This window comes from Mercenaria mercenaria, chromosome 6 (genome assembly GCF_021730395.1).
Source record: "Mercenaria mercenaria strain notata chromosome 6, MADL_Memer_1, whole genome shotgun sequence".
Taxonomy (NCBI): domain Eukaryota; kingdom Metazoa; phylum Mollusca; class Bivalvia; order Venerida; family Veneridae; genus Mercenaria; species Mercenaria mercenaria.
The window spans coordinates 12,976,146-12,998,535 of record NC_069366.1 but is presented as its reverse complement, the minus strand read 5'-3'; the positions used below and the strand labels follow the sequence as shown (position 1 = coordinate 12,998,535).

Sequence of the window (22,390 nt, the reverse complement as noted above, 5' to 3'; positions counted from 1 at the left end):
CTTTGTTTTTTTGTTAATATACTATATACGTAGACACAATCTTGTGCACACCATCTCTCCTCATCCCCTTGACACAATTTAATGAAACTTCACACAACTGATCAGTAACAACAGTAGTTGTGCATGGGGCATGTTAGGTTCTTTCAGCGACAAAAATTGCAGAGTTATGGGACTTTGTTTCTTGTTAACATACTATGTACATACAGCCTGCATATGCAATCTTGTGCGTGCCTAATCTACCAAACCATTGCACACATTTAATGAAACTTCACACAAGTGGTCAGTACCAACCCTAGTTGTGCATGGTGCATGTTACATTCTTTTAGATAAATATTCTGCATAGTTATGGGACTTTGTTTTTTGTTACTATACTGTATACATACAGTTCACATAATTATGCAGTCTTGTGTGTGTCAAATTCAATGTACTGTCAGTGCATGCGGGGGGTACATTCATCACCTTTAGTGATAGCTCTAGTTAGATTTCGTTTTATTACGTCGGATAAATCCGATAAGCACCAAGTTACCTATTGATTTTAATGGTAAAGCCTGTACTAAAAATATCTTCACCAGGTCAGAAAATACGCACTATAAAAGTTAGGGTAGGTAGGTCGGAAAAACTTTTTTTTTTTGGATTTTTTTTTTATTAAGGGAGACTTTTCGGAAATTATTTTTGTGTCAAAAAATGAATACAAATAGGGGGGTTATGTCTCTAGAGCATCAGTAAGTTGATTTATAACATCACTGTCCATGTTTACAGCATAAAATGTGCAGTTTTGCAACTTTTTGTCAAAAAGTTGAAAAAAATGTTCTCCAAGGCCATAAAAACATTTAGGGTCAGGCCAGAAATTTAGGGTAGGTCGGGATACCGGAAACAAACAATTTTTTTTTTTACGCCTTATCATGAAACTCAAATAAACAGTCTTTGGCAATACTGGCCTCCTGTTCTGTTCAGAATTTTATAAACTTGCATTTTCTTAACCTTTAGTCTGCTGGCAGTAAGTGATTCTGCCTTGCGACCAGTGCAGACCACTTTTCACTATTCAGTCAGTAACTTTTCAGTGAACACCTCTTTGAATAATAAATGGTATTGCCCAAATTGAATGATGGACTAGTCCATTTTAGGAATTTAGCAGGCTTAAGGTTCAAGGTTACATTGTGGAGAGATAATTATGAGTATATAACTACAGTTTAGATCTTATATTTCCAGATGAAGGAAACCCTTACCCACTAGCTACTCCAGAAATTGTTTGTCCCACACAGGACTGTTTAGATAAATTTACATGCTACTTGTTTGATAGAAGATTTGGTTGGTCAGAGACAGATACAGAAGATGGTCGCCGTGTACGACGTATGTCTTGTAGTGGTGCTACAAAGTCTGCAGGCGACAGTAAACAAAAGGCAGTGCTAAACACAATGCTTGACTGTTTAATAAAGTGGTAGGTTGTTTATTGTGTAATTCTGCAATGATGAAAACTGAATTTTTGTCGTCTAATTTTAAGATTTGATCAGTTATGTGTTGAAGTTAAGTGAATATGATGAACATTTAATCATCCTGAAGTTATGTTGTGCTACACAAACATTGGCAGTGTGAAAGATATTTAATAGTTTTTAGCTCGACTATTCGAAGAATAGTCTAGCTATTCTACTCACCCTGGCGTCGGCGTCGGCGTCGGCGTCGGCGTCGGCGTCACACCTTGGTTAAGTTTTTGCATGCAAGTACATACAGCTATCATTTAAAGGCATATAGCTTTGAAACTTATTTATTCTTTTTCTAGGTCAATTACCAACCTCTCTGGGTCAAGTCCCATAACTCTGACATGTATTTTGAGCAAATTATGCCCCCTTTTGGACTTAGAAAATTTTGGTTAAAGTTTTACATGCAAGTTACTATCTCCAAAACTAATGCAGATATTGAATTGAAACTTCACATGTGTCTTCGGGGTTATAAAACTAGTTGATAGCACCAAGTCCCATAACTCTGACCTTCATTTTGGCCAAATTATGCCCCCTTTTGGACTTAGAAAATTCTGGTTAAAGTTTTGCGTGCAAGTACATACAGCTATTACTAAAAGGCATATAGATTTGAAACTTATTTTTTCTTTTTCTAGATCAATTACCTACCTCACTGGGTCAAGTCCCATAACTCTGACATGTATTTTGAGCAAATTATGCCCCCTTTTGGACTTAGAAAATTCTGGTTAAAGTTTTACATGCAAGTTACTATCTCCAAAACTAATGCAGATATTGAATTGAAACTTCACATGTGTCTTCAGGGTTATAAAACTAGTTGATAGCACCAAGTCCCATAACTCTGACCTTCATTTTGGCCAAATTATGCCCCCTTTTGGACTTAGAAAATTCTGGTTAAAGTTTTGCGTGCAAGTACATACAGCTATTACTAAAAGGCATATAGATTTGAAACTTATTTTTTCTTTTTCTAGATCAATTACCTACCTCACTGGGTCAAGCCCCATAACTCTGACATGTATTTTGGCCAAATTATGTCCCCTTTTGGACTTAGAAAATTCTGGTTAAAGTTTTGCATGCAAGTACATACAGCTATTACTAAAAGGCATATAGATTTGAAACTTATTTTTTCTTTTTCTAGGTCAATTAATTACCTCACTGGGTCAAGTCCCATAACTCTGACACGTATTTTGGGCAAATTATACCCCCTTTTGGACTTAGAAAATTCTGGTTAAAGTTTTACATGCAAGTAACTATCTCCAAAACTACTACAGATATTAAATTGAAACTTCACATGTGTCTTCGGGGTTATAAAACTAATTGATAGCACCAAGTCCCATAACTCTGACATGTATTTTAGGCAAATTATGCCCCCTTTTGGACTTAGAAAATCCTGGTTAAAGTTTTGCGTGCAAGTACATACAGCTATTACCAAAAGGCATATAGCTTTGAAACTTATTTATTCTTTTTCAAGGTCAATAACCAACCTCACTGGGTCAAGTTCCATAACTCTTAACATGTATTTTGAGCAAATTATGCCCCCTTTTGGACTTAGAAAATTCTGGTTAAAGTTTAACATGCAAGTTACTATCCCCAAAACTAATGCAGATATTGAATTGAAACTTAACATGTTTCTTCGGGGTTATAAAACTAGTTGATAACATCAAGTCCCATAACTCTGATATGTATTTTGGTCAAATTATGTCCCCTTTTGAACTTAAAACTCTTTTAATATTTAACATTTTGGGTAATAATTTCCTGCTTCTGTGACAATATTTCGAATAGTCGAGCTTGGCTGTCTTACGGACAGCTCTTGTTGTATGTAAGCTGTAATCACCTGTGGGAATGGATTGAAACTTCACACACTTGTTTGCTGTGATGAAGTGGCTTGTGGTGCACAGAATCCATAACTCTATTCTGCTTTTTCACAAAAATTATGCCCCTTTTTTGACTGACTAAGCAACTTTTGGTAAAGTTTTTGTATGTTTTGAGAATCAGAAGATAAAGGTCAAGGTCACATTGCTGAAGGACTCTAGTAAGAAATGAGATATTGCAATGGGACTTAGTACATAAGTAGCTTAGTGGAATAGAAAGGTTGGGAGATGGTTTTTGTGGCCACTAGGGTCAATGTCACTGATTGGTCAAGGTCATTGTTACTAAAAATAGAAAATGTTTGAAAAACATGTTTTTGAGGCACTTTAAATTTGAATATCTATTGTAATATTCAACTGATGCATGAGAGAGTATTTTTAGCACTCTATGATAAAAGTCACCATAGCTATTGTGATATCCGTAGCTTCCTTAACTCTTGCTTTCATTTTGATGAAAATATACCCCTATTGTACTTGGCTTTTTTTTTTTTTCAAATAAAAAATTGTTTGCGATTGTCAGGAAGTTAGTATCTCAATAACTGCACATCACAACTAAATGAATCTTGACACACTTCTTTGCCATGGTAATACCAGCTAACAACTGATTGTCCTGTAACTCTTGCTTTCTTTTTAATGAAATTATGCCCCATTTTGCATTTAGGTATTTTTTTTCAATTTTTTCTACAGTATATATATATATATTTCTTTTGAGACTGTCTGTCCATTTATATCTCTGCAAAATGTATGACTCCAGGACCTGCAGTAACTTGAAAGAATTTGTATTGCTGCAAAATTCTTAAGCATCTTGTTATTTTCCAGGTACATGCACCAAGAGTTGAATAAGCCTCTTTTGCTTGCCTTAAAGTACACTATAAAACAGAGTAAGTTAAAATTTTATTTTCTCTGTCTCATGTAAACTTAGGAACTCAGTTTTTTAGCTCACCTGAGCACGTGCTCAGGATGAGCTATTGTAATCACTCACTGTCTGGCATCTGGCCATCGTCCTTCCATCCGTCCACACTATTCTTCAAACAGTGTCTCCTCTGAAACCATTGGGTGGTGGTTGATGAAACTTGGCGTGGAATGTACTTGGGTGGTCCTTTTTAAAAGTTATTCAAACAATTCTGCTTGGTTGCACATAGGGGCTGCCAGAACTAAAAATAGAAATTCTAACAACATTTTAATCCGCTGGTCCAATGTAATTTCAAAATGATTTCACACAATGGTCCTTATGTAACCCTTTGTCAAGGTTATTAATCCCCCGCCGTGGCGGAGGGATTATAGGAATGGTCTGCGTCCGTCCGTCCTTCCGTCCGTCTGTCCGTCCTTCCGTCCGTCTTTCCGTCCTTCCGTCCGTAACAAAATCGTGTCCTGTCCATATCTCCTAAACCCCTTGAAGGATTTTCATGAAACTTGGGTCAAATGATCACCTGATCAAGACGATGTGCAGAACCCATGAGTCAGCCTTGTCAGTTCAAGGTCAAGGTCACAACTCAAGGTCAAAGGTTTGAGCCTGCCATTTTGTGTCCGCTCTATATCTCCTAAACCCCTTGAAGGAATTTTATAAAACTTGGGTCAAATGATCACCTCATCAAGGCGATGTGCAGAACTTATGAGTCAGCCATGTCTGCTCAAGGTCAAGGTCACAACTGAAGGTCAAAGGTTTGAGCCTTCCATTTCGTGTCCGCTCTATATCTCCTAAACCCCTTGAAGGAATTTGATAAAACTTGGGTCAAATGATTACCTCATCAGAACGATGTGCAGAAATTATGAGTCAACCATGCCAGCTCAAGGTCACGGTCACAACTAAGGGTCGAAGGTTTGAGCCTTCCATTTCGTGTCCACTCTGTATCTCCTTAACCCCTTGAAGGATTTTCATCAAACTTGGGTCAAATGATCACCTCATCAAGAACTCATGAGTCAGCCATGTCAACTCAAGGTCAAGGTCACAACTGAAGGTCAAAGGTTTCAGCTCTGTATCTCCTAAACCCCTTGAAGGATTTTCATGAAACTTTGGTCAAATGATCACCTCATCAAGATGTTGTGCAGAATTCATGAGTCAGCCATGTCAGTTCAAGGTCAAGGTCACAGCTAAAATCAAAGGTTTTACCCTTTCACTATCCATAGCAGTGGCGGGGGATTTAGCTGTCTTTCAGACTGCCTTGTTCAAATTATTATGATCCTTCTTAAAAAAATATGGCTTCCAGGGGTTGTCACTTTCCCTATATGTATATAGTGAAAACTTAAATAACATTCTTGTATGAAACTGCTGGCCCAATTTTGAAATAATTTCACACAAATGGTACTTATGTGACCCTCTACAAAGATTGTTCAAATTATTTTGATGGCCCCCAGGGGGTGTAGCCACTTTTTCCTTGTATGTATATTAAAAATATTCTTGTCAGAAACAGCAGGCCCAATTTTTAAAATATTACATAAATGTTTCTTTGGTGACCCTTTATGAAGATTGCAGAAATTATTATGTTTCATCAAAAAGCATTGCAACCAGGGTGTGTGGTCACTTTACCACATTACCCCTTATTTATGTAGTGGAAACTTTAAAAATCTTCATGTTTGATATTGACATATATCACATCATTTCCCCAATGTCTTCTGACTGTGCAAGCAAGCAACTAAACTTAATGACCAGGTGATCGTTCAATCAAGGGCAAATAAAGAATGATTTTTGTCGGGGGGAATTGAACTGACCGTTAAAGTAAGGTGGCTACTTATTCAAAGTGACGTAAGATCAGTTTGGACTATTTGTGAAATTGTAAAGAAGTTAATCTGCATGTTTTGGCTTTTTAATAAGTCGGGTGTACATAAAAGTTACACATCGTAATGCGTTACCTTTAGACTGTCTACAGTAAAGATTGATCGCTATTAATTGTATGGATGTTTTAACACCTCTGATTACCTGTAAACTTTGATGACTCTATACGTTTAACAAACACAGCATTACATGCGAGGTGAGTGACATTGCGAATACAGCGAAAATTAAACCCTTGTGAAAATTTCTGCTTTTACAGTACATGTATATGCCAAGTTCAGTATCACTCTTCGGCAGAATTATGGCCCTTTTCTGACAAATGTGAATGTCTGTTTGATAACTTGAAAGGTTGAATGGACTGAATTAATTTTTGGTACACAGGCATATTATTACAGAATATAGACCTGTTTCAGTTACAAGTCACCAGTTTTTGACAGAGTTATGACTCTTTTTGGTTTTAGATTTGGTTGTCCATTCAATCACTTTTGCAGGAATGGATGGATTGAATTTATTAAAACCCCAGAAACCTTTTACAGTAAAAATCATGTTCTTTGCAGACATTCTATAGGTATAAAACAGGTCTTTATGTCATACAGTAAGACAGTATTATGAGGGTATTATTTAGTTTGCTAATAAAGCCGACAGTTATAGTTCAAGCTGAAGATGCCTGTAACTTGTTATTGTGTTTGTATTTCAGCTGCCAGTATGCCTGTAGTACGTAATCGTGCAGTTATACACACTATGGAATGGTGCAAGTCTCAGACTGAGCAGTTATGTGATGAAGCATTCTTCCTGGATATACATGACCTGGTTTTACTGTCCATAACAGATGTATGGTCAGCCATTAGGAATGCATGTGCTGGTAGACTAGGATCAGTAGCTGCAAACCTCACCTTGGATAATGTCAGAAAACTTTTTGATAGTTTTGTGAAGGTAATGGTACATTTATAACATTGATAGAACAAATTGCTGCTTTGCTGTATAACGTGTCCTGTTTTCATCCAAATTGGCTGTTTTTAGATGGCATAAATAAACAAATATCAGACTTTAAGAAGGAAAATGATGAGAATTTTATGTGTTTGTTGGGTTTTGATTTTGTGGTTTGATAACCGTGACATTAACAGAAATTAGTAACCTATGAATAATTGCTATATCACAGTTTTCTGTGATGCATGATTCTTTTACTTATATTTTCCTGCACTTTATTGGATTTGAATAAGTTTTTGTCATGGAAACATTTATGCAGAAACTTTAAATTGAAAAGGTATTTTACCTTCTTGAAAATAATACATTATTGTGTACATTTTAGAATTTCTCTCTAGAAACTAACTCATTGAATTTTTATTATATTTTTCTCTGGGACAGATGTGTGAAAAAGATTCGTCATGGCAAATGAAGGAAGGAGCAATAATGGGTAAATTTTGTAGCATTTATTCAACAAAAGTTTTCTTTGTAGGAGCCTGGTCTTAATTTTCTTCTTATTACACTCAGTACAGATGTGGCTCATTTTGAGAGCATTTTTTAGCTCACCTGTCACAAAGTGACAAGGTGAGCTTTTGTGATCGCGCAGCGCCCGTCGTCCGTCATCCGTCCGTCCGTCCGTCCGTGCTGGCGTCAGTCCGTAAACTTTTGCTTGTGACCACTCTAGAGGTCACATTTTTCATGGGATCTTTATAAAGTTGGTCAGAATGTTCATCTTGATGATATCTAGGTCAAGTTCGAAACTGGGTCACGTGCCGTCAAAAACTAGGTCAGTAGGTCTAAAAATAGAAAAACCTTGTGACCTCTCTAGAGGCCATATATTTCACAAGATCTTCATGAAAATTGGTCAGAATGTTCACCTTGATGATATCTAGGTTAAGTTCGAAACTGGGTCACGTGCCATCAAAAACTAGGTCAGTGGGTCTAAAAATAGAAAAACCTTGTGACCTCTCTAGAGGCCATATATCTCAAAAGATCTTCATGAAAATTGGTTAGAACGTTAACCTTGATGATATCTAGATCAAGTTCGAAACTTGGTCACGTGCCATCAAAAACTAGGTCAGTAGGTCAAATAATAGAAAAACCTTGTGACCTCTCTAGAGGCCATATATTTCATGAGATCTTCATGAAAATTGGTCAGAATGTTCACCTTAATGATATCTAGGTCATGTTCGAAAGTGGGTCACGTGCCTTTAAAAACTAGACCAGTAGGTCAAATAATAGAAAAACCTTGTGACCTCTCTAGAGGCCATATTTTCCATGGGATCTGTATGAAAGTTGGTCTGAATGTTCATCTTGATGATATCTAGGTCAAGTTTGAAAGTGGGTCACGTGCCCTCAAAAACTAGGTCAGTAGGTCAAATAATAGAAAAACCTTGTGACCTCTCTAAGGGCCATATTTTTCATGGGATCTGTATGAAAGTTGGTCTGAATGCTTATCTTGATGATATCTAAGTCAAGTTCGAAACAGAGTCAAGTGCGGTCAAAAACTAGGTCAGTAGGTCTGAAAATAGAAAAACCTTGTGACCTCTCTAAAGGCCATACCCTTGAATGGATCTTCATGAAAATTGGTCAGTATGTTCACCTTGATGATATCTAGGTCAAGTTTGAAACTGGTTCACGTGCCTTAAAAAACTAGGTCAGTAGGTGAAATAATAAAAAAACCTTGTGACCTCTCTAGAGGCCATACTTTTCATGGGATCTGTATGAAAGTTGGTCTGAATGTTCATCTTGATGATATCTAGGTCAAGTTTGAAACTGGGTCAACTGCGGCCAAAAACTAGGTCAGTAGGTATAAAATTAGAAAAATCTTTTGACCTCTCTAGAGGCCATATTTTTCAATGGATCTTTATGAAAATTGATCTGAATGTTCACCTTGATGATATCTAGGTCAGTTTCGAAACTGGGTCATGTGTGGTCAAAAACTAGGGCAGTAGGTATAAAAATAGAAAAACCTTGTGACCTCTCTAGAGGCCATATTATCATGAGATCTTCATGAAAATTAGTGAGAATGTTCACCTTGATGATATCTAGGTAAAAATTCAAAACAGGGTCACGTACCTTCGAAAACTAGGTCAAATAATAGAAAAACCTTGTGACCTCTCTAGAGACCATATTTTTCAATGGATCTTCATGAAAATTGGTCAGAATTTTTATCTTGATAATATCTAGGTCAAGTTCAAAACTGGGTCACATGAGCTCAAAAACTAGGTCACTATGTCAAATAATAGAAAAAACGACGTCATACTCAAAACTGGGTCATGTGGGAAGAGGTGAGCAATTCAGGACCATCATGGTCCTCTTGTCATTATTTTGGAGCCATTTATTTTACATATTTCAATTTAAAATGCTTCAAGAAGTTGTGAGATATTCCAGTACTTAGAATTGTTCATTTTATGTTTAAGTGACAACAAGCCTAATTCACTGATTGTATATTTTAGGAATCAATGCAATATTACAGCGTTTTCTGAACTCATCAAGTTCTAAATCTCCGATGTCATCACCTCGTACTCTAGATGCTGACACACAGGTACGCAAATCAGTTGAAAAATAAAATTTAAGTGAATACACACAATATGCAGTTAAGCTACTTGCCTTAAATGTGTGAGATATTTAACAGTCTTGTACAGCAGCCTTGTCTTTTGCATGACTGGTAACAGATAATGTAATTAACCTTTACCCTGCTAAATTTCTAAAATAAACTGGTCCATCATTCAATTTGGACAGTACCATCTATTATTCAAAGCGGTATTCACTGAAAATATATACTGACATGCAGGCTGAACTTTGTCTGCACTGGTCATAAAGGCAAAATCACTTGCGGCCAGCAGGCCAGAGTTTAACTGAGTGACATCACATATTTCATATAGATAATTTCAGGTGAACACATTAAAGTCAGAATTGGTCTAAATATGTGTTGTTCTAGCTATATGTGATCTGTAGAGTTATATAGAAATACAAGGACTAAAAATTAATCCTCACAGAAAAACTTATTTAGACTGATATTTAGATGTTTAGACAGTCTGTCAGTGAAAGTAACAAAGTGAGCAGATACAATGATATTTAGACTGATATTTAGGTATTTAAACAGTCTGTCAATGAAAATAACAAAATGATGATATTTAGATATTTAAACAGTCTGTCAGTGAAAGTAACAAAGTGAGCGGATATTGTGATATGTAGACTGATATTTAGATATGTAGACATTCTGTCAATGAAAGTAACAATGTGCAGATATTAGGATATTTAGACTGATATTTTGATATTTAGACAGTCTGTCATTGAAAATAACAAAGTGAGCAGATATTACAATATGTAGACTGATATTTAGACAGTCAGTGGATGAAAAAAACAAAGTGAGCAGATATTACGATATTTAGACTGATATTTTGATATTTAGACAGTCTGTCATTGAAAATAACAAAGTGAGCAGATATTACAATATGTAGACTGATATTTAGACAGTCAGTGGATGAAAGAAACAAAGTGAGCAGATATTACGATATTTAGACTGATATTTTGATATTTAGACAGTCTGTCATTGAAAATAACAAAGTGAGCAGATATTAAGATATGTACATTAACGACACTTTGATAGTGCTCATAAAGTAAAGCTGTATTGCAAAGTTTGTTTCAATTTTGTCTAATATATTTACGTATTGATGTTTATACTTGTAGGAGAGATGTGTACCTGAGTTTGTTTCTGCCAAGATTCATTCTGTTGTGTTTGACCTACTGTCACATTCTCAGCTTACAATAAGGGAACATGCTGCAAAAACTCTTGCCACCTATATCACATGTTCCAGTGTTCTGGTATGTAAAGCACTTTATAGTTTTAGTTCAAGTCTTTTAGTTGGGGTAGAGGTCATATCTGTCCTGTGTAAGCTTGAGGCCTTCAGACAAGTTGTGAAATAAAAGTGACTCAGAAAATGAAGTTGAGGTATAAATAAGGTATATAGAAGTCATCTTACAGACAGCAGTTTGGACGTGTTGTCTGTTGCAAGAGGTTTGTAGAGCCAACTACTTAAAGGGAATAGCACTATCACTGTGAAGTTTAGACATGCATAACATACGTTTTCACGTTTTCGGTATACCCATCCCCACTCAAGATGTCAAGCAAACTACTTTCACAGTTCTAAAAGGAATTCATCATTATAATAGAGCGCTTATCTACACTTCATGGTGACATTTGTAGACAATTCAAAAAGGAGTAAGACTTTTTTGTTTGGATAGGGTGGTGGCTGGAACAAGACCCTGTTTTCTGTTTGATTTTCATGTTTGTTTCATTTTCCATTTTATTTGGCTTAACTTGCATTTTATTTTTAATACATTGTTTCAGGATGCATTGACTACTCTGTATTTTACATTGTTTCAGGATGCATTGACTACTCTGTACTTTACATTGTTTCAGGATGCATTGACTACTCTGTATTTTACATTGTTTCAGGATGCATTGACTACTCTGTATTTTACATTGTTTCAGGATGCATTGACTACTCTGTATTTTACATTGTTTCAGGATGCATTGACTACTCTGTATGAAGTGATTCAAATTCTCAAGAAAAGACAAGACACAAAAGGCAATACACAGGTTTGGAGACTTTATTCCTGCTATCTTATATGTTAGTTCTTTCATCTTTGGTATTTCTTTTGTTTTATATCACTTGAATGCCATGTTAGTTACTGTGAAATCATTAATAATTGTGGGGGACTAATTTTCGTGGATTTTGCAGTTGAATCCCAACATACAAGTAAAATTCCCATTCATTTTATGTTCAGAAGTTGAAATCCATGAATTCATATCCCCACGAAATTGATCATGAAATTTCATGCCCTCGAAATTAAATGATTTTACAGTATCATATTCATATTGAATTAAGTGTATGAATGCTGGTTGGAGGAAAGATATTGGCATATTGATAAAATAGTACAAATGTACTTTGCAATTAAACTGATTTAACATTTTCTATCTGGTGCTGTAACTTGTGTGGCCCCTTTTTTAACTGACTGAAATGTTTGAGTCATTGAGGCATTGTCGACAAATAGCAGGCTCAACATTGTTGCACTTTGGGCAATGTTTGATAAATTTTTATTCTTATGTAATTTACTTGAAAAATCTGAATCAAGAGTTTTGTTTGAACAGGTCAGTAAAGGACAGTTTGTAGATGATTATGCGTCTGAGGGGTTCCTGGGAGTCTGTATATTTCTAGTCAAGGTAAGTGGTGGGGAAGTATTTAATGGATTTGTTACTTTTTATTCTTTAATGTTGTTACATATGATTAACAATATCATAAAAGACACACTCTTTTGAAATCAATTTAGAAGCAACTAACCTCAGTACTTAAAAAGATAGAAAACTTTAGAAAAGAGTAAAGTGTCAAATGAACACAAATGTAAAGAGATTAGGACTGCAATTTGCAGGCGACATACATTTATACATTTATTGCCTTATATCGAGGTTGATATCGGGATTTATTATCCTGGAAAAGTGACAATGACTGACTGCTTAGCTTAGACTTATTAATCCTCATACTAACTGAATATAAAAGACAACAGTTGTTTTATTATCAAATCCAACAAATTCAATTGTTCTTTGAAAAACAAGGGGAAAAAATCCAAATATATGCAGCAACTTGTATTTTTTGGCCAGTGTTTTGATCTTGAATTATGTTTGACATCAGATTTTTATGACATGATGAGGTATGTGTTTTTGACTTTGCCTACAAGTCGGTACAATTTCTTATAATCATTCATTTGGTTGCATAAAGGCCAATGAAGGACTTACTATAGATTGAATAATAATTTGTATTTTAGGTTATACCTCTAAGTTATCTACTGCCAGGATGGCCAGAATATATATCTACATTTCTGTTGTACCTGTCACATCCGGCATCTACTGTTAGACAGGCAGCAAGCAGTGTCTTCAAATATCTAGGTACGTATGGACGAAGTCTTTGAAGGATTATTCATATCAACACAATTGATGGTAGGAGTGTGGTAGGAGGTAGTTGATGGTAGGAGTGTGGTAGGAGGTAGGAGTGTGGTAGTAGGTAGTTGATGGTAGGAGTGTGGTAGGAGGTAGATGATGGTAGAAGTGTGGTAGTAGGTAGTTGATGGTAGGAGTGTGGTAGGAGGTAGTTGATGGTAGGGGTGTGGTAGGAGGTAGTTGATGGTAGGAGTGTGGTAGGAGGTAGTTGATGGTAGGAGTGTGGTAGGAGGTAGTTGATGGTAGGAGTGTGGTAGGAGGTAGTTGACGGTCAAGGTGTAGTAGGAGGTAGTTGATGGTAGGAGTGTGGTAGGAAGTAGTTGATGGTAGGAGTGTGGTAGGAGGTAGTTGATGGTAGGAGTGTGGTAGGAGGTAGTTCATGGTAGGAGTGTGGTAGGAGGTAGTTGATGGTAGGAGTATAGTAGGAGGTAGGAGGTAGTTGACGGTAGGAGTGTGGTAGGAGGTAGTTGATGGTAGGAGTGTAGTAGGAGGTATTTGATGTTAGGAGTGTGGTAGGAGGTAGTTGATGGTAGGAGTGTGGTAGGAGGTAGTTGATGTTAGGAGTGTGGTAGGAGGTAGTTGATGGTAGGAGTGTGGTAGGAGGTATTTGATGTTAGGAGTGTGGTAGGAGGTAGTTGATGGTAGGAGTGTGGTAGCAGGTAGTTGATGGTAGGAGTGTGGTAGGAGGTAGTTGATGGTAGGAGTGTAGTAGGAGGTATTTGATGTTAGGAGTGTGGTAGGAGGTAGTTGATGGTAGGAGTGTGGTAGCAGGTAGTTGATGGTAGGAGTGTGGTAGGAGGTAGTTGATGGTAGGAGTGTGGTAGGAGGTAGTTGATGGTAGGAGTGTAGTAGGAGGTAGTTGATGGTAGGAGTGTGGTAGGAGGTAGTTGATGGTAGAAGTGTGGTAGTAGGTAGTTGATGGTAGGAGTGTGGTAGGAGGTAGTTGATGGTAGGAGTGTGGTAGCAGGTAGTTGATGGTAGGAGTGTGGTAGGAGGTAGTTGATGGTAGGAGTGTAGTAGGAGGTAGTTGATGGTAGGAGTGTAGTAGGAGGTAGTTGATGGTAGGAGTGTGGTAGGAGGTAGTTGATGAAAGGAGGACTATAAAGGTCAGCTAATAATCTAGCATTACAATATGGAAAAGTACTACAAAGGTCATATTGTTATTAAAAGGAGATTGAAAATACTTGTTATTACAGTGTGTTGTTTCATGTATCTTCAGCACTGACTACTAGTGTAATGTTTAATACCAGTAACTCATCAGTGTAGGGTCTGAAAGCAACTGTACTGTTGCTTTCTATAGATTGTCTTCAATTTAAAAACAAATGCTGGTTGCCTTGTAATAAAAAAATAAATGTTTACAATATATATGATGATGGTGTATGACATATTTCAGTTGTGAAGAGCAGTCATAGTGTAGTTGTACTAAAACTGATCCTGCAAGCATTAGCGATGGGTTGGAATCCGGATACAGATTGTATGACCATGGAGGATTCTCCGGAGGCTGCCTCTGTCGGGAGTGCCACACCTTCTGTCTGTGATTTCATAGGTCTGTAACAGTGTAATCAGTTATAGAGCTTTTGTGATCGCCCATCGTCTGTCCGTCCATTCACAATTTCCTTGTGAACACGATTTTGTATTTGATTTTAATCAAACTTGCACACAACTTGTATGGGCATAATACCTCAGTTCCTTTCAAAAACTGGCTAGATCCCATCATGGGTTCCAGAGTTATGGCCCCTTAAAGGGCCAAAATTTGCCATTTTTGGCTTGAGAACATGATAGCGACTACATTTTGCAATCAACTTTAATCAAACTTGAACACAACTTGTATTGGCATAATATCTCAGTTCGTTTCGAAAACTGGCCAGATCCCAGCATTGGTTCCAGAGTTATGGCCCCTTAAAGGGCCAAAATTTGCTATTTTGGCTATTGAACAAGACAGAGACAACATTTTGCAATCAACTTTAATCAAACCTGCACACAACTTGTATTGGCATAATATCTCGGTTCCTTTCAAAAACTGGCCATATCCTTTCATGGGTTCCACAGTTATGGCCCCTTAAAGGTCCAAATTTTGCAATTTTGCTTTTTGCAGTCTTATAGAAACTTCATTTATGGTTTTATTTGATGCAGTCTTGCAAAAGTCAACAACAATAAATCTTGGATTCCATGCTGAATATGTTGGAACTAATCATAGGTTCCGGAGTTATTTTATTAGCTTGACTATTCGAAGAATAGGGGAGCTATCCTACTTGCCCCGGCGTCGGCATCAGCGTTAGCTTGAGCATGAGCGTCACACAAATGTTATAGTTTGCGTACCACCCCAAATATTTTCAAAGTCCATTGAGATATTGCTTTCATATTTTGCATACTTGTTTACCATCATGACCCCAGTCTGTATAAAGGAGGAGGCAACTCAATCAAGCATTTTGACTGAATTATGGCCCCTTTTCGACTTAGAATAAACGTTAAAGTTTGCGTACCACCCCAAATATTTTCAAAGTCCATTGAGATATTGCTTTCATATTTTGCATACTTGTTTACCATCATGAACCCTGTCTGTATAAAGGAAGAGGCAACTCTATCAAGCATTTTGACTGAATTATGGCCCCTTTTCGACTTAGAATATGCTTATTGTAATGTTAAAGTTTTACTCATTGCTTATATTATACTATCAAGCACTGAGAATAGTCGAGCGCGCTGTCCACTGACAGCTCTTGTATCTGATTACCTCCCCTGATTTCAATAAAAATGGATTTATATCAGTAAGTACTTATAGGACTCATTTGAAATTTCATTATTGTCATTAGTTGGACTGAGACGATCAGAGTAGGTAACTTTGGACTGATTTTATGTCAAACTACCTCCCTTTATTTTAAACAAAAATGGGTATATCTGTAACTAATGAACATACTGATCTGAAATTTCATTTATGCCATCAGATTGACTTGGACAATCAATTAAGATACATATTTACTGAATTTATGACAAATTACCTCCCTTTATTTTGTATGTAAATGAATATACCTAGCTGCTTCTGATATTGGTTTGAAAGGTTATTTATGTCTTTCATGGTAAGAAATAGTCATGTTAGAAAACTCTTGATTGAACGTTTATCGATATGAATACTTTTCTAATATATTGTTGTAATGGCTTGTACTCTGTATCATCTATATGCATAATACCAGTGCATGATTACCTCCCCTGATTTTAATAAAAATGGATTTATATCAGTAAGTATTTATAGGACTCATTTGAAATTTCATTATGATCATAAGTTGGACTGAGACAATCAGGGTAGATAACTACAGACTGATTTTATGTCAAATTACCTTCCTTTGTTTCAAATTAAAATAGGTGTATATCAGAAGTCAATGAAGATACTGATTTTAAATGTCATTTATGCTATCAGATGGACTCGGACAACCAGGGTAGATAACTTTTGACTGAATTTATGACACATTACCTCCCTTTGATTTATGTAATTGAATATGCTTCAGCGGCATCTGATGAGATTGGTTTTAAATGTTGTTATAAGGGAATATTTTTGTCTTGATTATATTAAGTGTGTATTCCTATGTGATCTATATCAAAGCTTGATCAGCAATGGTGTTCAGGTGAGCGATATAGGGCCATCATGGCCCTCTTGTTATTTTCTGTTAGTATATATGTTTTCCCTGATAATAAGGACAAAGGTTTAATGTCCAACTTCTATGTTCTTCAGTTTTGTTTTACTTAGAAATGTTTTCACTTAACTGTGGAGAGCAAGTTAGTATTAAGAACATTGGTGTATTAAGTGGCCATTGTTAAATGATAGAAAAACTGTTAAAAATGACATTTTAAACTGAGTAGAAACATGAAACAAATTTCGAGATGTAAAATTGAAGAATATTTATTTTACAGGAACAAATCTAAGTGAGACATGGGAAGGTAGAGAGGGAAGAATGTTTGCCTATGAGCTTATATTCCGGTACTTAATCAAGAACCATTGGTTGTATACATTTGGGCCTGCAGGTTCAGGTCTACAGATGGAAGCTTGTACAAGGTTGGTAAAGTGCCACTACTTTAGCAGTTTGTGCTGACTTATTGTAACAGAATTTCATTTGTAGCAAGAGACGATGAAGTCTGTTTAACTGAAATAAAAGTACATTAGTAAAAATATGTTGTGAACAGCTATAGTCATGACCCCAGTTGGAGTTTGAGCTCTTTACTGCCGGTTTCATTTGCAAATACTTGACTTTAAGCCTTTGAAGGAAATCTTTGTTTAAGGTGGTGTATAGTGCTTTATGAAATTTTATTCACTAAACCTTCCCTGCTTGAGGGAGCCGCATCACGAAATTTGTCTTTGAATTAATTCTTTGTGTGTGTTTAGCCACAGGGTGTGTAACCCCTTTAAACATAAGAAATGGTTGTAAAATTGACACAATAGATTTTTTCAGAAATCTGTGACAGTTCCCTCAAGCACGGAATGCTGTATGAATTGCAGTTAAGCTTGTAGGCATAAGGGGTTACCCCTAGCTTACTGTAAGCCTTAGTCAAAAATTCGGTACACCTTTTTTATTTCCCTTAATGAACTGATAAAAAAGATATGAAACTTCCAAGCCCCCCTGCTTAGCTCAGTAGGGAGAGTGTTGATCTACGGATCGCGGAGTCGTGAGTTTGATTCCCGAGCAGGGCGTATGTTCTCCATGACGATTTGATGAAAGACATTGTGTCTAAAATCATTTGTCCTCCACCTCTGAATGGTGTGCAGAAGTTGGCAGTTACTTGTGAAGAACAGGTTTGTACTGGTACAGAATCCAGGAACACTAGTTAAGTTAACTGCCCGCCATTACATAACTGAAATACTGTCAAAAAAAAAATGAAACAAAAAGAAAAATGAATAAACTTTTTCTTTTCTGATACTGCTTATCAGAATGGTATCATATTTTGTCTGCAGCATCCTGGCATGGGCCTTTCTCAAACAGGTCAAATAGTTGATCCATTTTAAGAGCTATAAAAAATAGAAACACATTTAAATGACCTCTCCTCAAGAATCACATGGTGTATTTTCACCAAACTTAGTTTGAAGCATCTTTCACATTTGTTCAAATAATTATGTCTCCCCACCCAATGGGGGAGACATATTGTTTTTGCCCTGTCTGTCCGTCCATCCGTCACACTTCATTTCCGATCAGTAACTGGAGAACCATTTGATCTAGGACCTTGAAACTTCATAGGGTGGCAGGGCTTATGGAGTAGACGACCCCTATTGTTTTTGGGGTCACTCCATCAAAGGTCAAGGTCACAGGTACCTGAACATGGAAAATCATTTCCAATCAATAACTTGAGAACCACTTGACCCAGAATGTTAAAACTTCATAGGATGCAGGCTTGTTGCAGTATCAAGCCATTTTAGCAACTACTGGTACTGCTACTGAATTACTTGGTCAAAATTTGGCGACTACTGTTACTGATACTGCTTTACTGTCTCAAAAAAGTGGTACTGGTACTGCAGTACTCAACAAGTACTTTGTTTTTTTGTTGTCATAACTTTATGTTAACATCCCTTAGACATTGTCTGACACTGTGACAAAACAATACAATATACAATAGAAAAAGGTGTTAATAAGCACAATGGATGCATATCATTTGAGTTGTATTAACAGATATCTATTATGCACATAAGTGTGGTAATTAACTGTATTGTTACCTTTGCATAAGAATGCTGCCACCCAAAACAAACAAACACACAAGCCTTTGTCTTCAATGAAGTTTGTCAATCATGTTTGCCCCAGTAGAACGACTCTTTTCTATAGCTGGCAAGATATTTCGGCCAGATAGGTGTCGGATGAATGACGAGACATTTCATAACCTTATAATGATCAAATGCAATTCAGAAGCTAAAAATGCATAAAAAGTTAACAAGTGTGTTGAAACTTTAAACATGAATTTCTATACATAAAGTGCTGTGTTCAAGGTTAAACAAATACATAAATGATATTCTTGCACTAATGTAATATGCACTAGATTTAAGTTAGAAATAAAATAGCTGAGAAAATGTAATGTTTTATGATGAGTCAGTTTATTGCAAGTACCCATAACAATTGACCTCAAGAGAGTACTGGTACTGGTACTGCATTACTCGTAAAATAAAAGTACTGGTACTGCAGTACTCAGACAAAATTTAGTACTGGTACTGGTACTGGTACTGCATAAATGTGCAAGTACTGGTACTGGTACTTCAGTACTATACCCCTAGTACTGCAACAAGCCTGATAGGATGATTGGTCATGCAGAGTAGATGACCTCTATTGACTTTTGGGTCACTCTGTTAAAGGTCAAGCTCACAGGGGCCTGAACATGGAAACCATTTCCGATCAATAACTGGAGAACCACTTTACCCAGAATGTTGAAACTTCATAGGATGATTGGTCATGCAGAGTAGATGACCTCTATTGATTTTGGGGTCACTCTGTTAAAGATCAAGGTCACAGGGGCCTGAGCATGGAAAACCGTTTCCGATCAATAACTTGAGAACCACTTGACCCAGAATGTTGAAACTTCATAGGATGATTGGACATGCATAGTAGATGACCCCTATCAATTTTGGTCTTTCTATCAAAGGTCGTCACAGGGGCACAAACATGGATAACCATTTCCGGTCAGTAAATTGAGAACCACCTGACCCAGAATGTTGAAACTTCATAGGATGATTGGACATGCAGAGTAAATGACCCCTATTGATTTTGGGGTCACTCTAATAAAGGTCAAGGTCGCAGTGGACAGAACATGGAAATCCATTTCCGGTCAATAACTTGAGAACCATTTGACCTGGAACCTTCAAACTTCATAGGGTGATAGGACTTACAGAGTAGATGACCGCTATTGTTTTTGGGGTCACTCCATCAAAGGTCAAGGTCACAGAGGGCCGAACATAGAAGACGCTTTCCAATCAATAACATGAAAACCACTTGACCCAGAATGTTGAAACTTAATAAGATGATTGGACATGCAGAGTAGATGACCCTTACTGATTTTTGGGTCACTCGATCAAAGGTCAAGGTTACAGGGGCCTTAACATAGAAAACCGTTCCCAATTCGTAACTTGGAAACCACTAGGCATAGAATGTTGAAACTTAGTGGGATGATTGGACATGCCAAGTAGATGATCCCTGTTGCAGCCAACCTTCAGTGTCTCTTTGACTTCCGCTTCTGTCCCCTATTGAGATTGACTTCTTGCTTCTACGACTATGCATTGGGGGAGACATGCACTTTTCTACAAAAGCATCTTCTAATTTGTCCAATGTTCGTTTGACCCTTTTAAGGAGTTGCAAAAACCTTTAAATGATTTTTGTCATGAACCACATGATGATCTTTACTAAACTTTGTCTGCAGCAACCTGGTATGGGCTTCTCTTAAGTTTTCATCAAAAGGTTCTGCTTGACCCCTTTTTGTGGCGACATCGGAGCTAAAAGTAGAAAAAGCCTTCATGAAATTTCTGATGAACTACTTGATGGATCTTCATCAAACATTGTCTATAATATCCTTTGATGGACTGCTTTTAAGTTGATTCAAATGGTTCTGTTTGATTCCTTTTAGGGGCCATTAGAGCTAAAATAGAAAACCTTTACACACCACTTTCATGAGTCATCTGATAGATCCTTACCAAACTTTATCCTTTAATGGACCTCTCTTAAGTTGTTTAAAATGGTTCTACTTGACTTTTATTAGCAGCATACAGAGCTAAAAATTTTCAGTTGGTTCTGTTTGAATTTATTAAGGGGCCACCACAGGTAGAAACAGAAAAAAATTAAAAACAGTTTCTTAGGAACAAGTGGATGCTTGTCTTGACATGAAGCACCCTTGCATGGACGAAAAAACAGATTGCTCTGTTGACTTACACTTAAGATTGATAGAAATAAAGGGAAGAAAAAATCTTTGTGTGAACTACATGATGGATCTTCACCAGATTTGATCTGTAGGATCTCAAATGGCTCTGGTTGAATACACATAGGGGCTGCCAGAACTAAGAATAGAAAAAATCTTGGCTCCTCATAAAGTATTGGATGGATGTTAATCAAACTTGGTCAAAAATAAAGTTAAAAGGTATAGGTCAGGTGAGCAAGCTAGGGTCTCATGCCCCTTTTCTTTATCATCTATTCAGTTTATTTTATTACAATTTTTTATGCCCCCGAAGGGAGGCATATAGTTTTTGAACCGTCTGTCGGTCTGTCAGTCTGTCAGTCTGTCGGTCTGTCGGTCTGTCGGTCTGTCCGCAATTTTCGTGTCCGGTCCATATCTTTGTCATCGATGGATGGATTTTCAAATAACTTGGCATGAATGTGTACCACAGTAAGACGACGTGCAGTGCGCAAGACCCAGGTCCGTAGCTCAAAGGTCAAGGTCACACTTAGACGTTAAAGGATAGTGCATTGATGGGCGTGTCCGGTCCATATCTTTGTCATCGATGGATGGATTTTCTAATAACTTGGCATGAATGTGTACCACAGTAAGATGACGTGCAGTGCGCAAGACCCAGGTCCGTAGCTCAAAGGTCAAGGTCACACTTAGACGTTAAAGGATAGTGCATTGATGGGTGTGTCCGGTCCATATCTTTGTCATCGATGGATGGATTTTCAAATAACTTGGCATGAATGTGTACCACAGTAAGACGACATGTCACACGCAAGACCCAGGTCCGTAGCTCAAAGGTCAAGGTCACATTTAGACGTTAAAGATCATTTTTCATGATAGTGCATTGATGGGCATGTCCGGTCCATATCTTTGTCATTCATGCATGGATTTTAAAATAACTATGCATGAATGTGTGACACAGTAAGACGATGTGTCGCGCGCAAGACCCAACTCCGTAGGTCAAAGGTCCTAAACTCTAACATCGGCCATAACTATTCATTCAAAGTGCCATCGGGGGCATGTGTCATCCTACGGAGACAGCTCTTGTTTGTTTATGTAATTTAATACTAATGCTTATAGGTATGTCAAGTTTTATGTGTTTACAAAATTGGTTTTTCAGTAAAGAGCCAGACAGCAAACTGCCACAAACCAGTAGCAACATGGAGTCAAATGATTTTTCACAGGTATGAGTGTAAAAGTTCTGAGAGTACACATACTCAGATTGTTTTCCATATGGACAATGCCTCAGTAAATGTGTTTGTCATGTAAGAGTTATCACTCTGTGTTGCCATCTGAGAATTCTGTTTTGATGTTCTGACACTGTGTTGCCATCTGAGAATTCTGTTTTGATGTTCTGACACTGTGTTGCCATCTGAGAATTCTGTTTTGATGTTTTGACACTGTGTTGCCATCTGAG

At 37.1% G+C, this 22,390-nt stretch overlaps 1 protein-coding gene across 1 annotated transcript in view; it reads left to right on the top strand.

The window, feature by feature from the left end:
- LOC123549646 (uncharacterized) overlaps nt 1-22,390 on the top strand; it is a 63,188-nt gene that overhangs the window by 11,271 nt on the left and 29,527 nt on the right. Inside the window, exons 3-14 of the mRNA XM_053546672.1 lie at nt 1,210-1,438; nt 4,160-4,221; nt 6,808-7,043; nt 7,476-7,524; nt 9,533-9,621; nt 10,770-10,904; nt 11,611-11,682; nt 12,235-12,306; nt 12,906-13,026; nt 14,471-14,623; nt 16,981-17,122; nt 22,094-22,157. Of these exons, the coding sequence (XP_053402647.1) occupies nt 1,210-1,438; nt 4,160-4,221; nt 6,808-7,043; nt 7,476-7,524; nt 9,533-9,621; nt 10,770-10,904; nt 11,611-11,682; nt 12,235-12,306; nt 12,906-13,026; nt 14,471-14,623; nt 16,981-17,122; nt 22,094-22,157 (1,424 nt within the window). The remainder of the gene's footprint in view (nt 1-1,209; nt 1,439-4,159; nt 4,222-6,807; nt 7,044-7,475; nt 7,525-9,532; nt 9,622-10,769; nt 10,905-11,610; nt 11,683-12,234; nt 12,307-12,905; nt 13,027-14,470; nt 14,624-16,980; nt 17,123-22,093; nt 22,158-22,390) is intronic.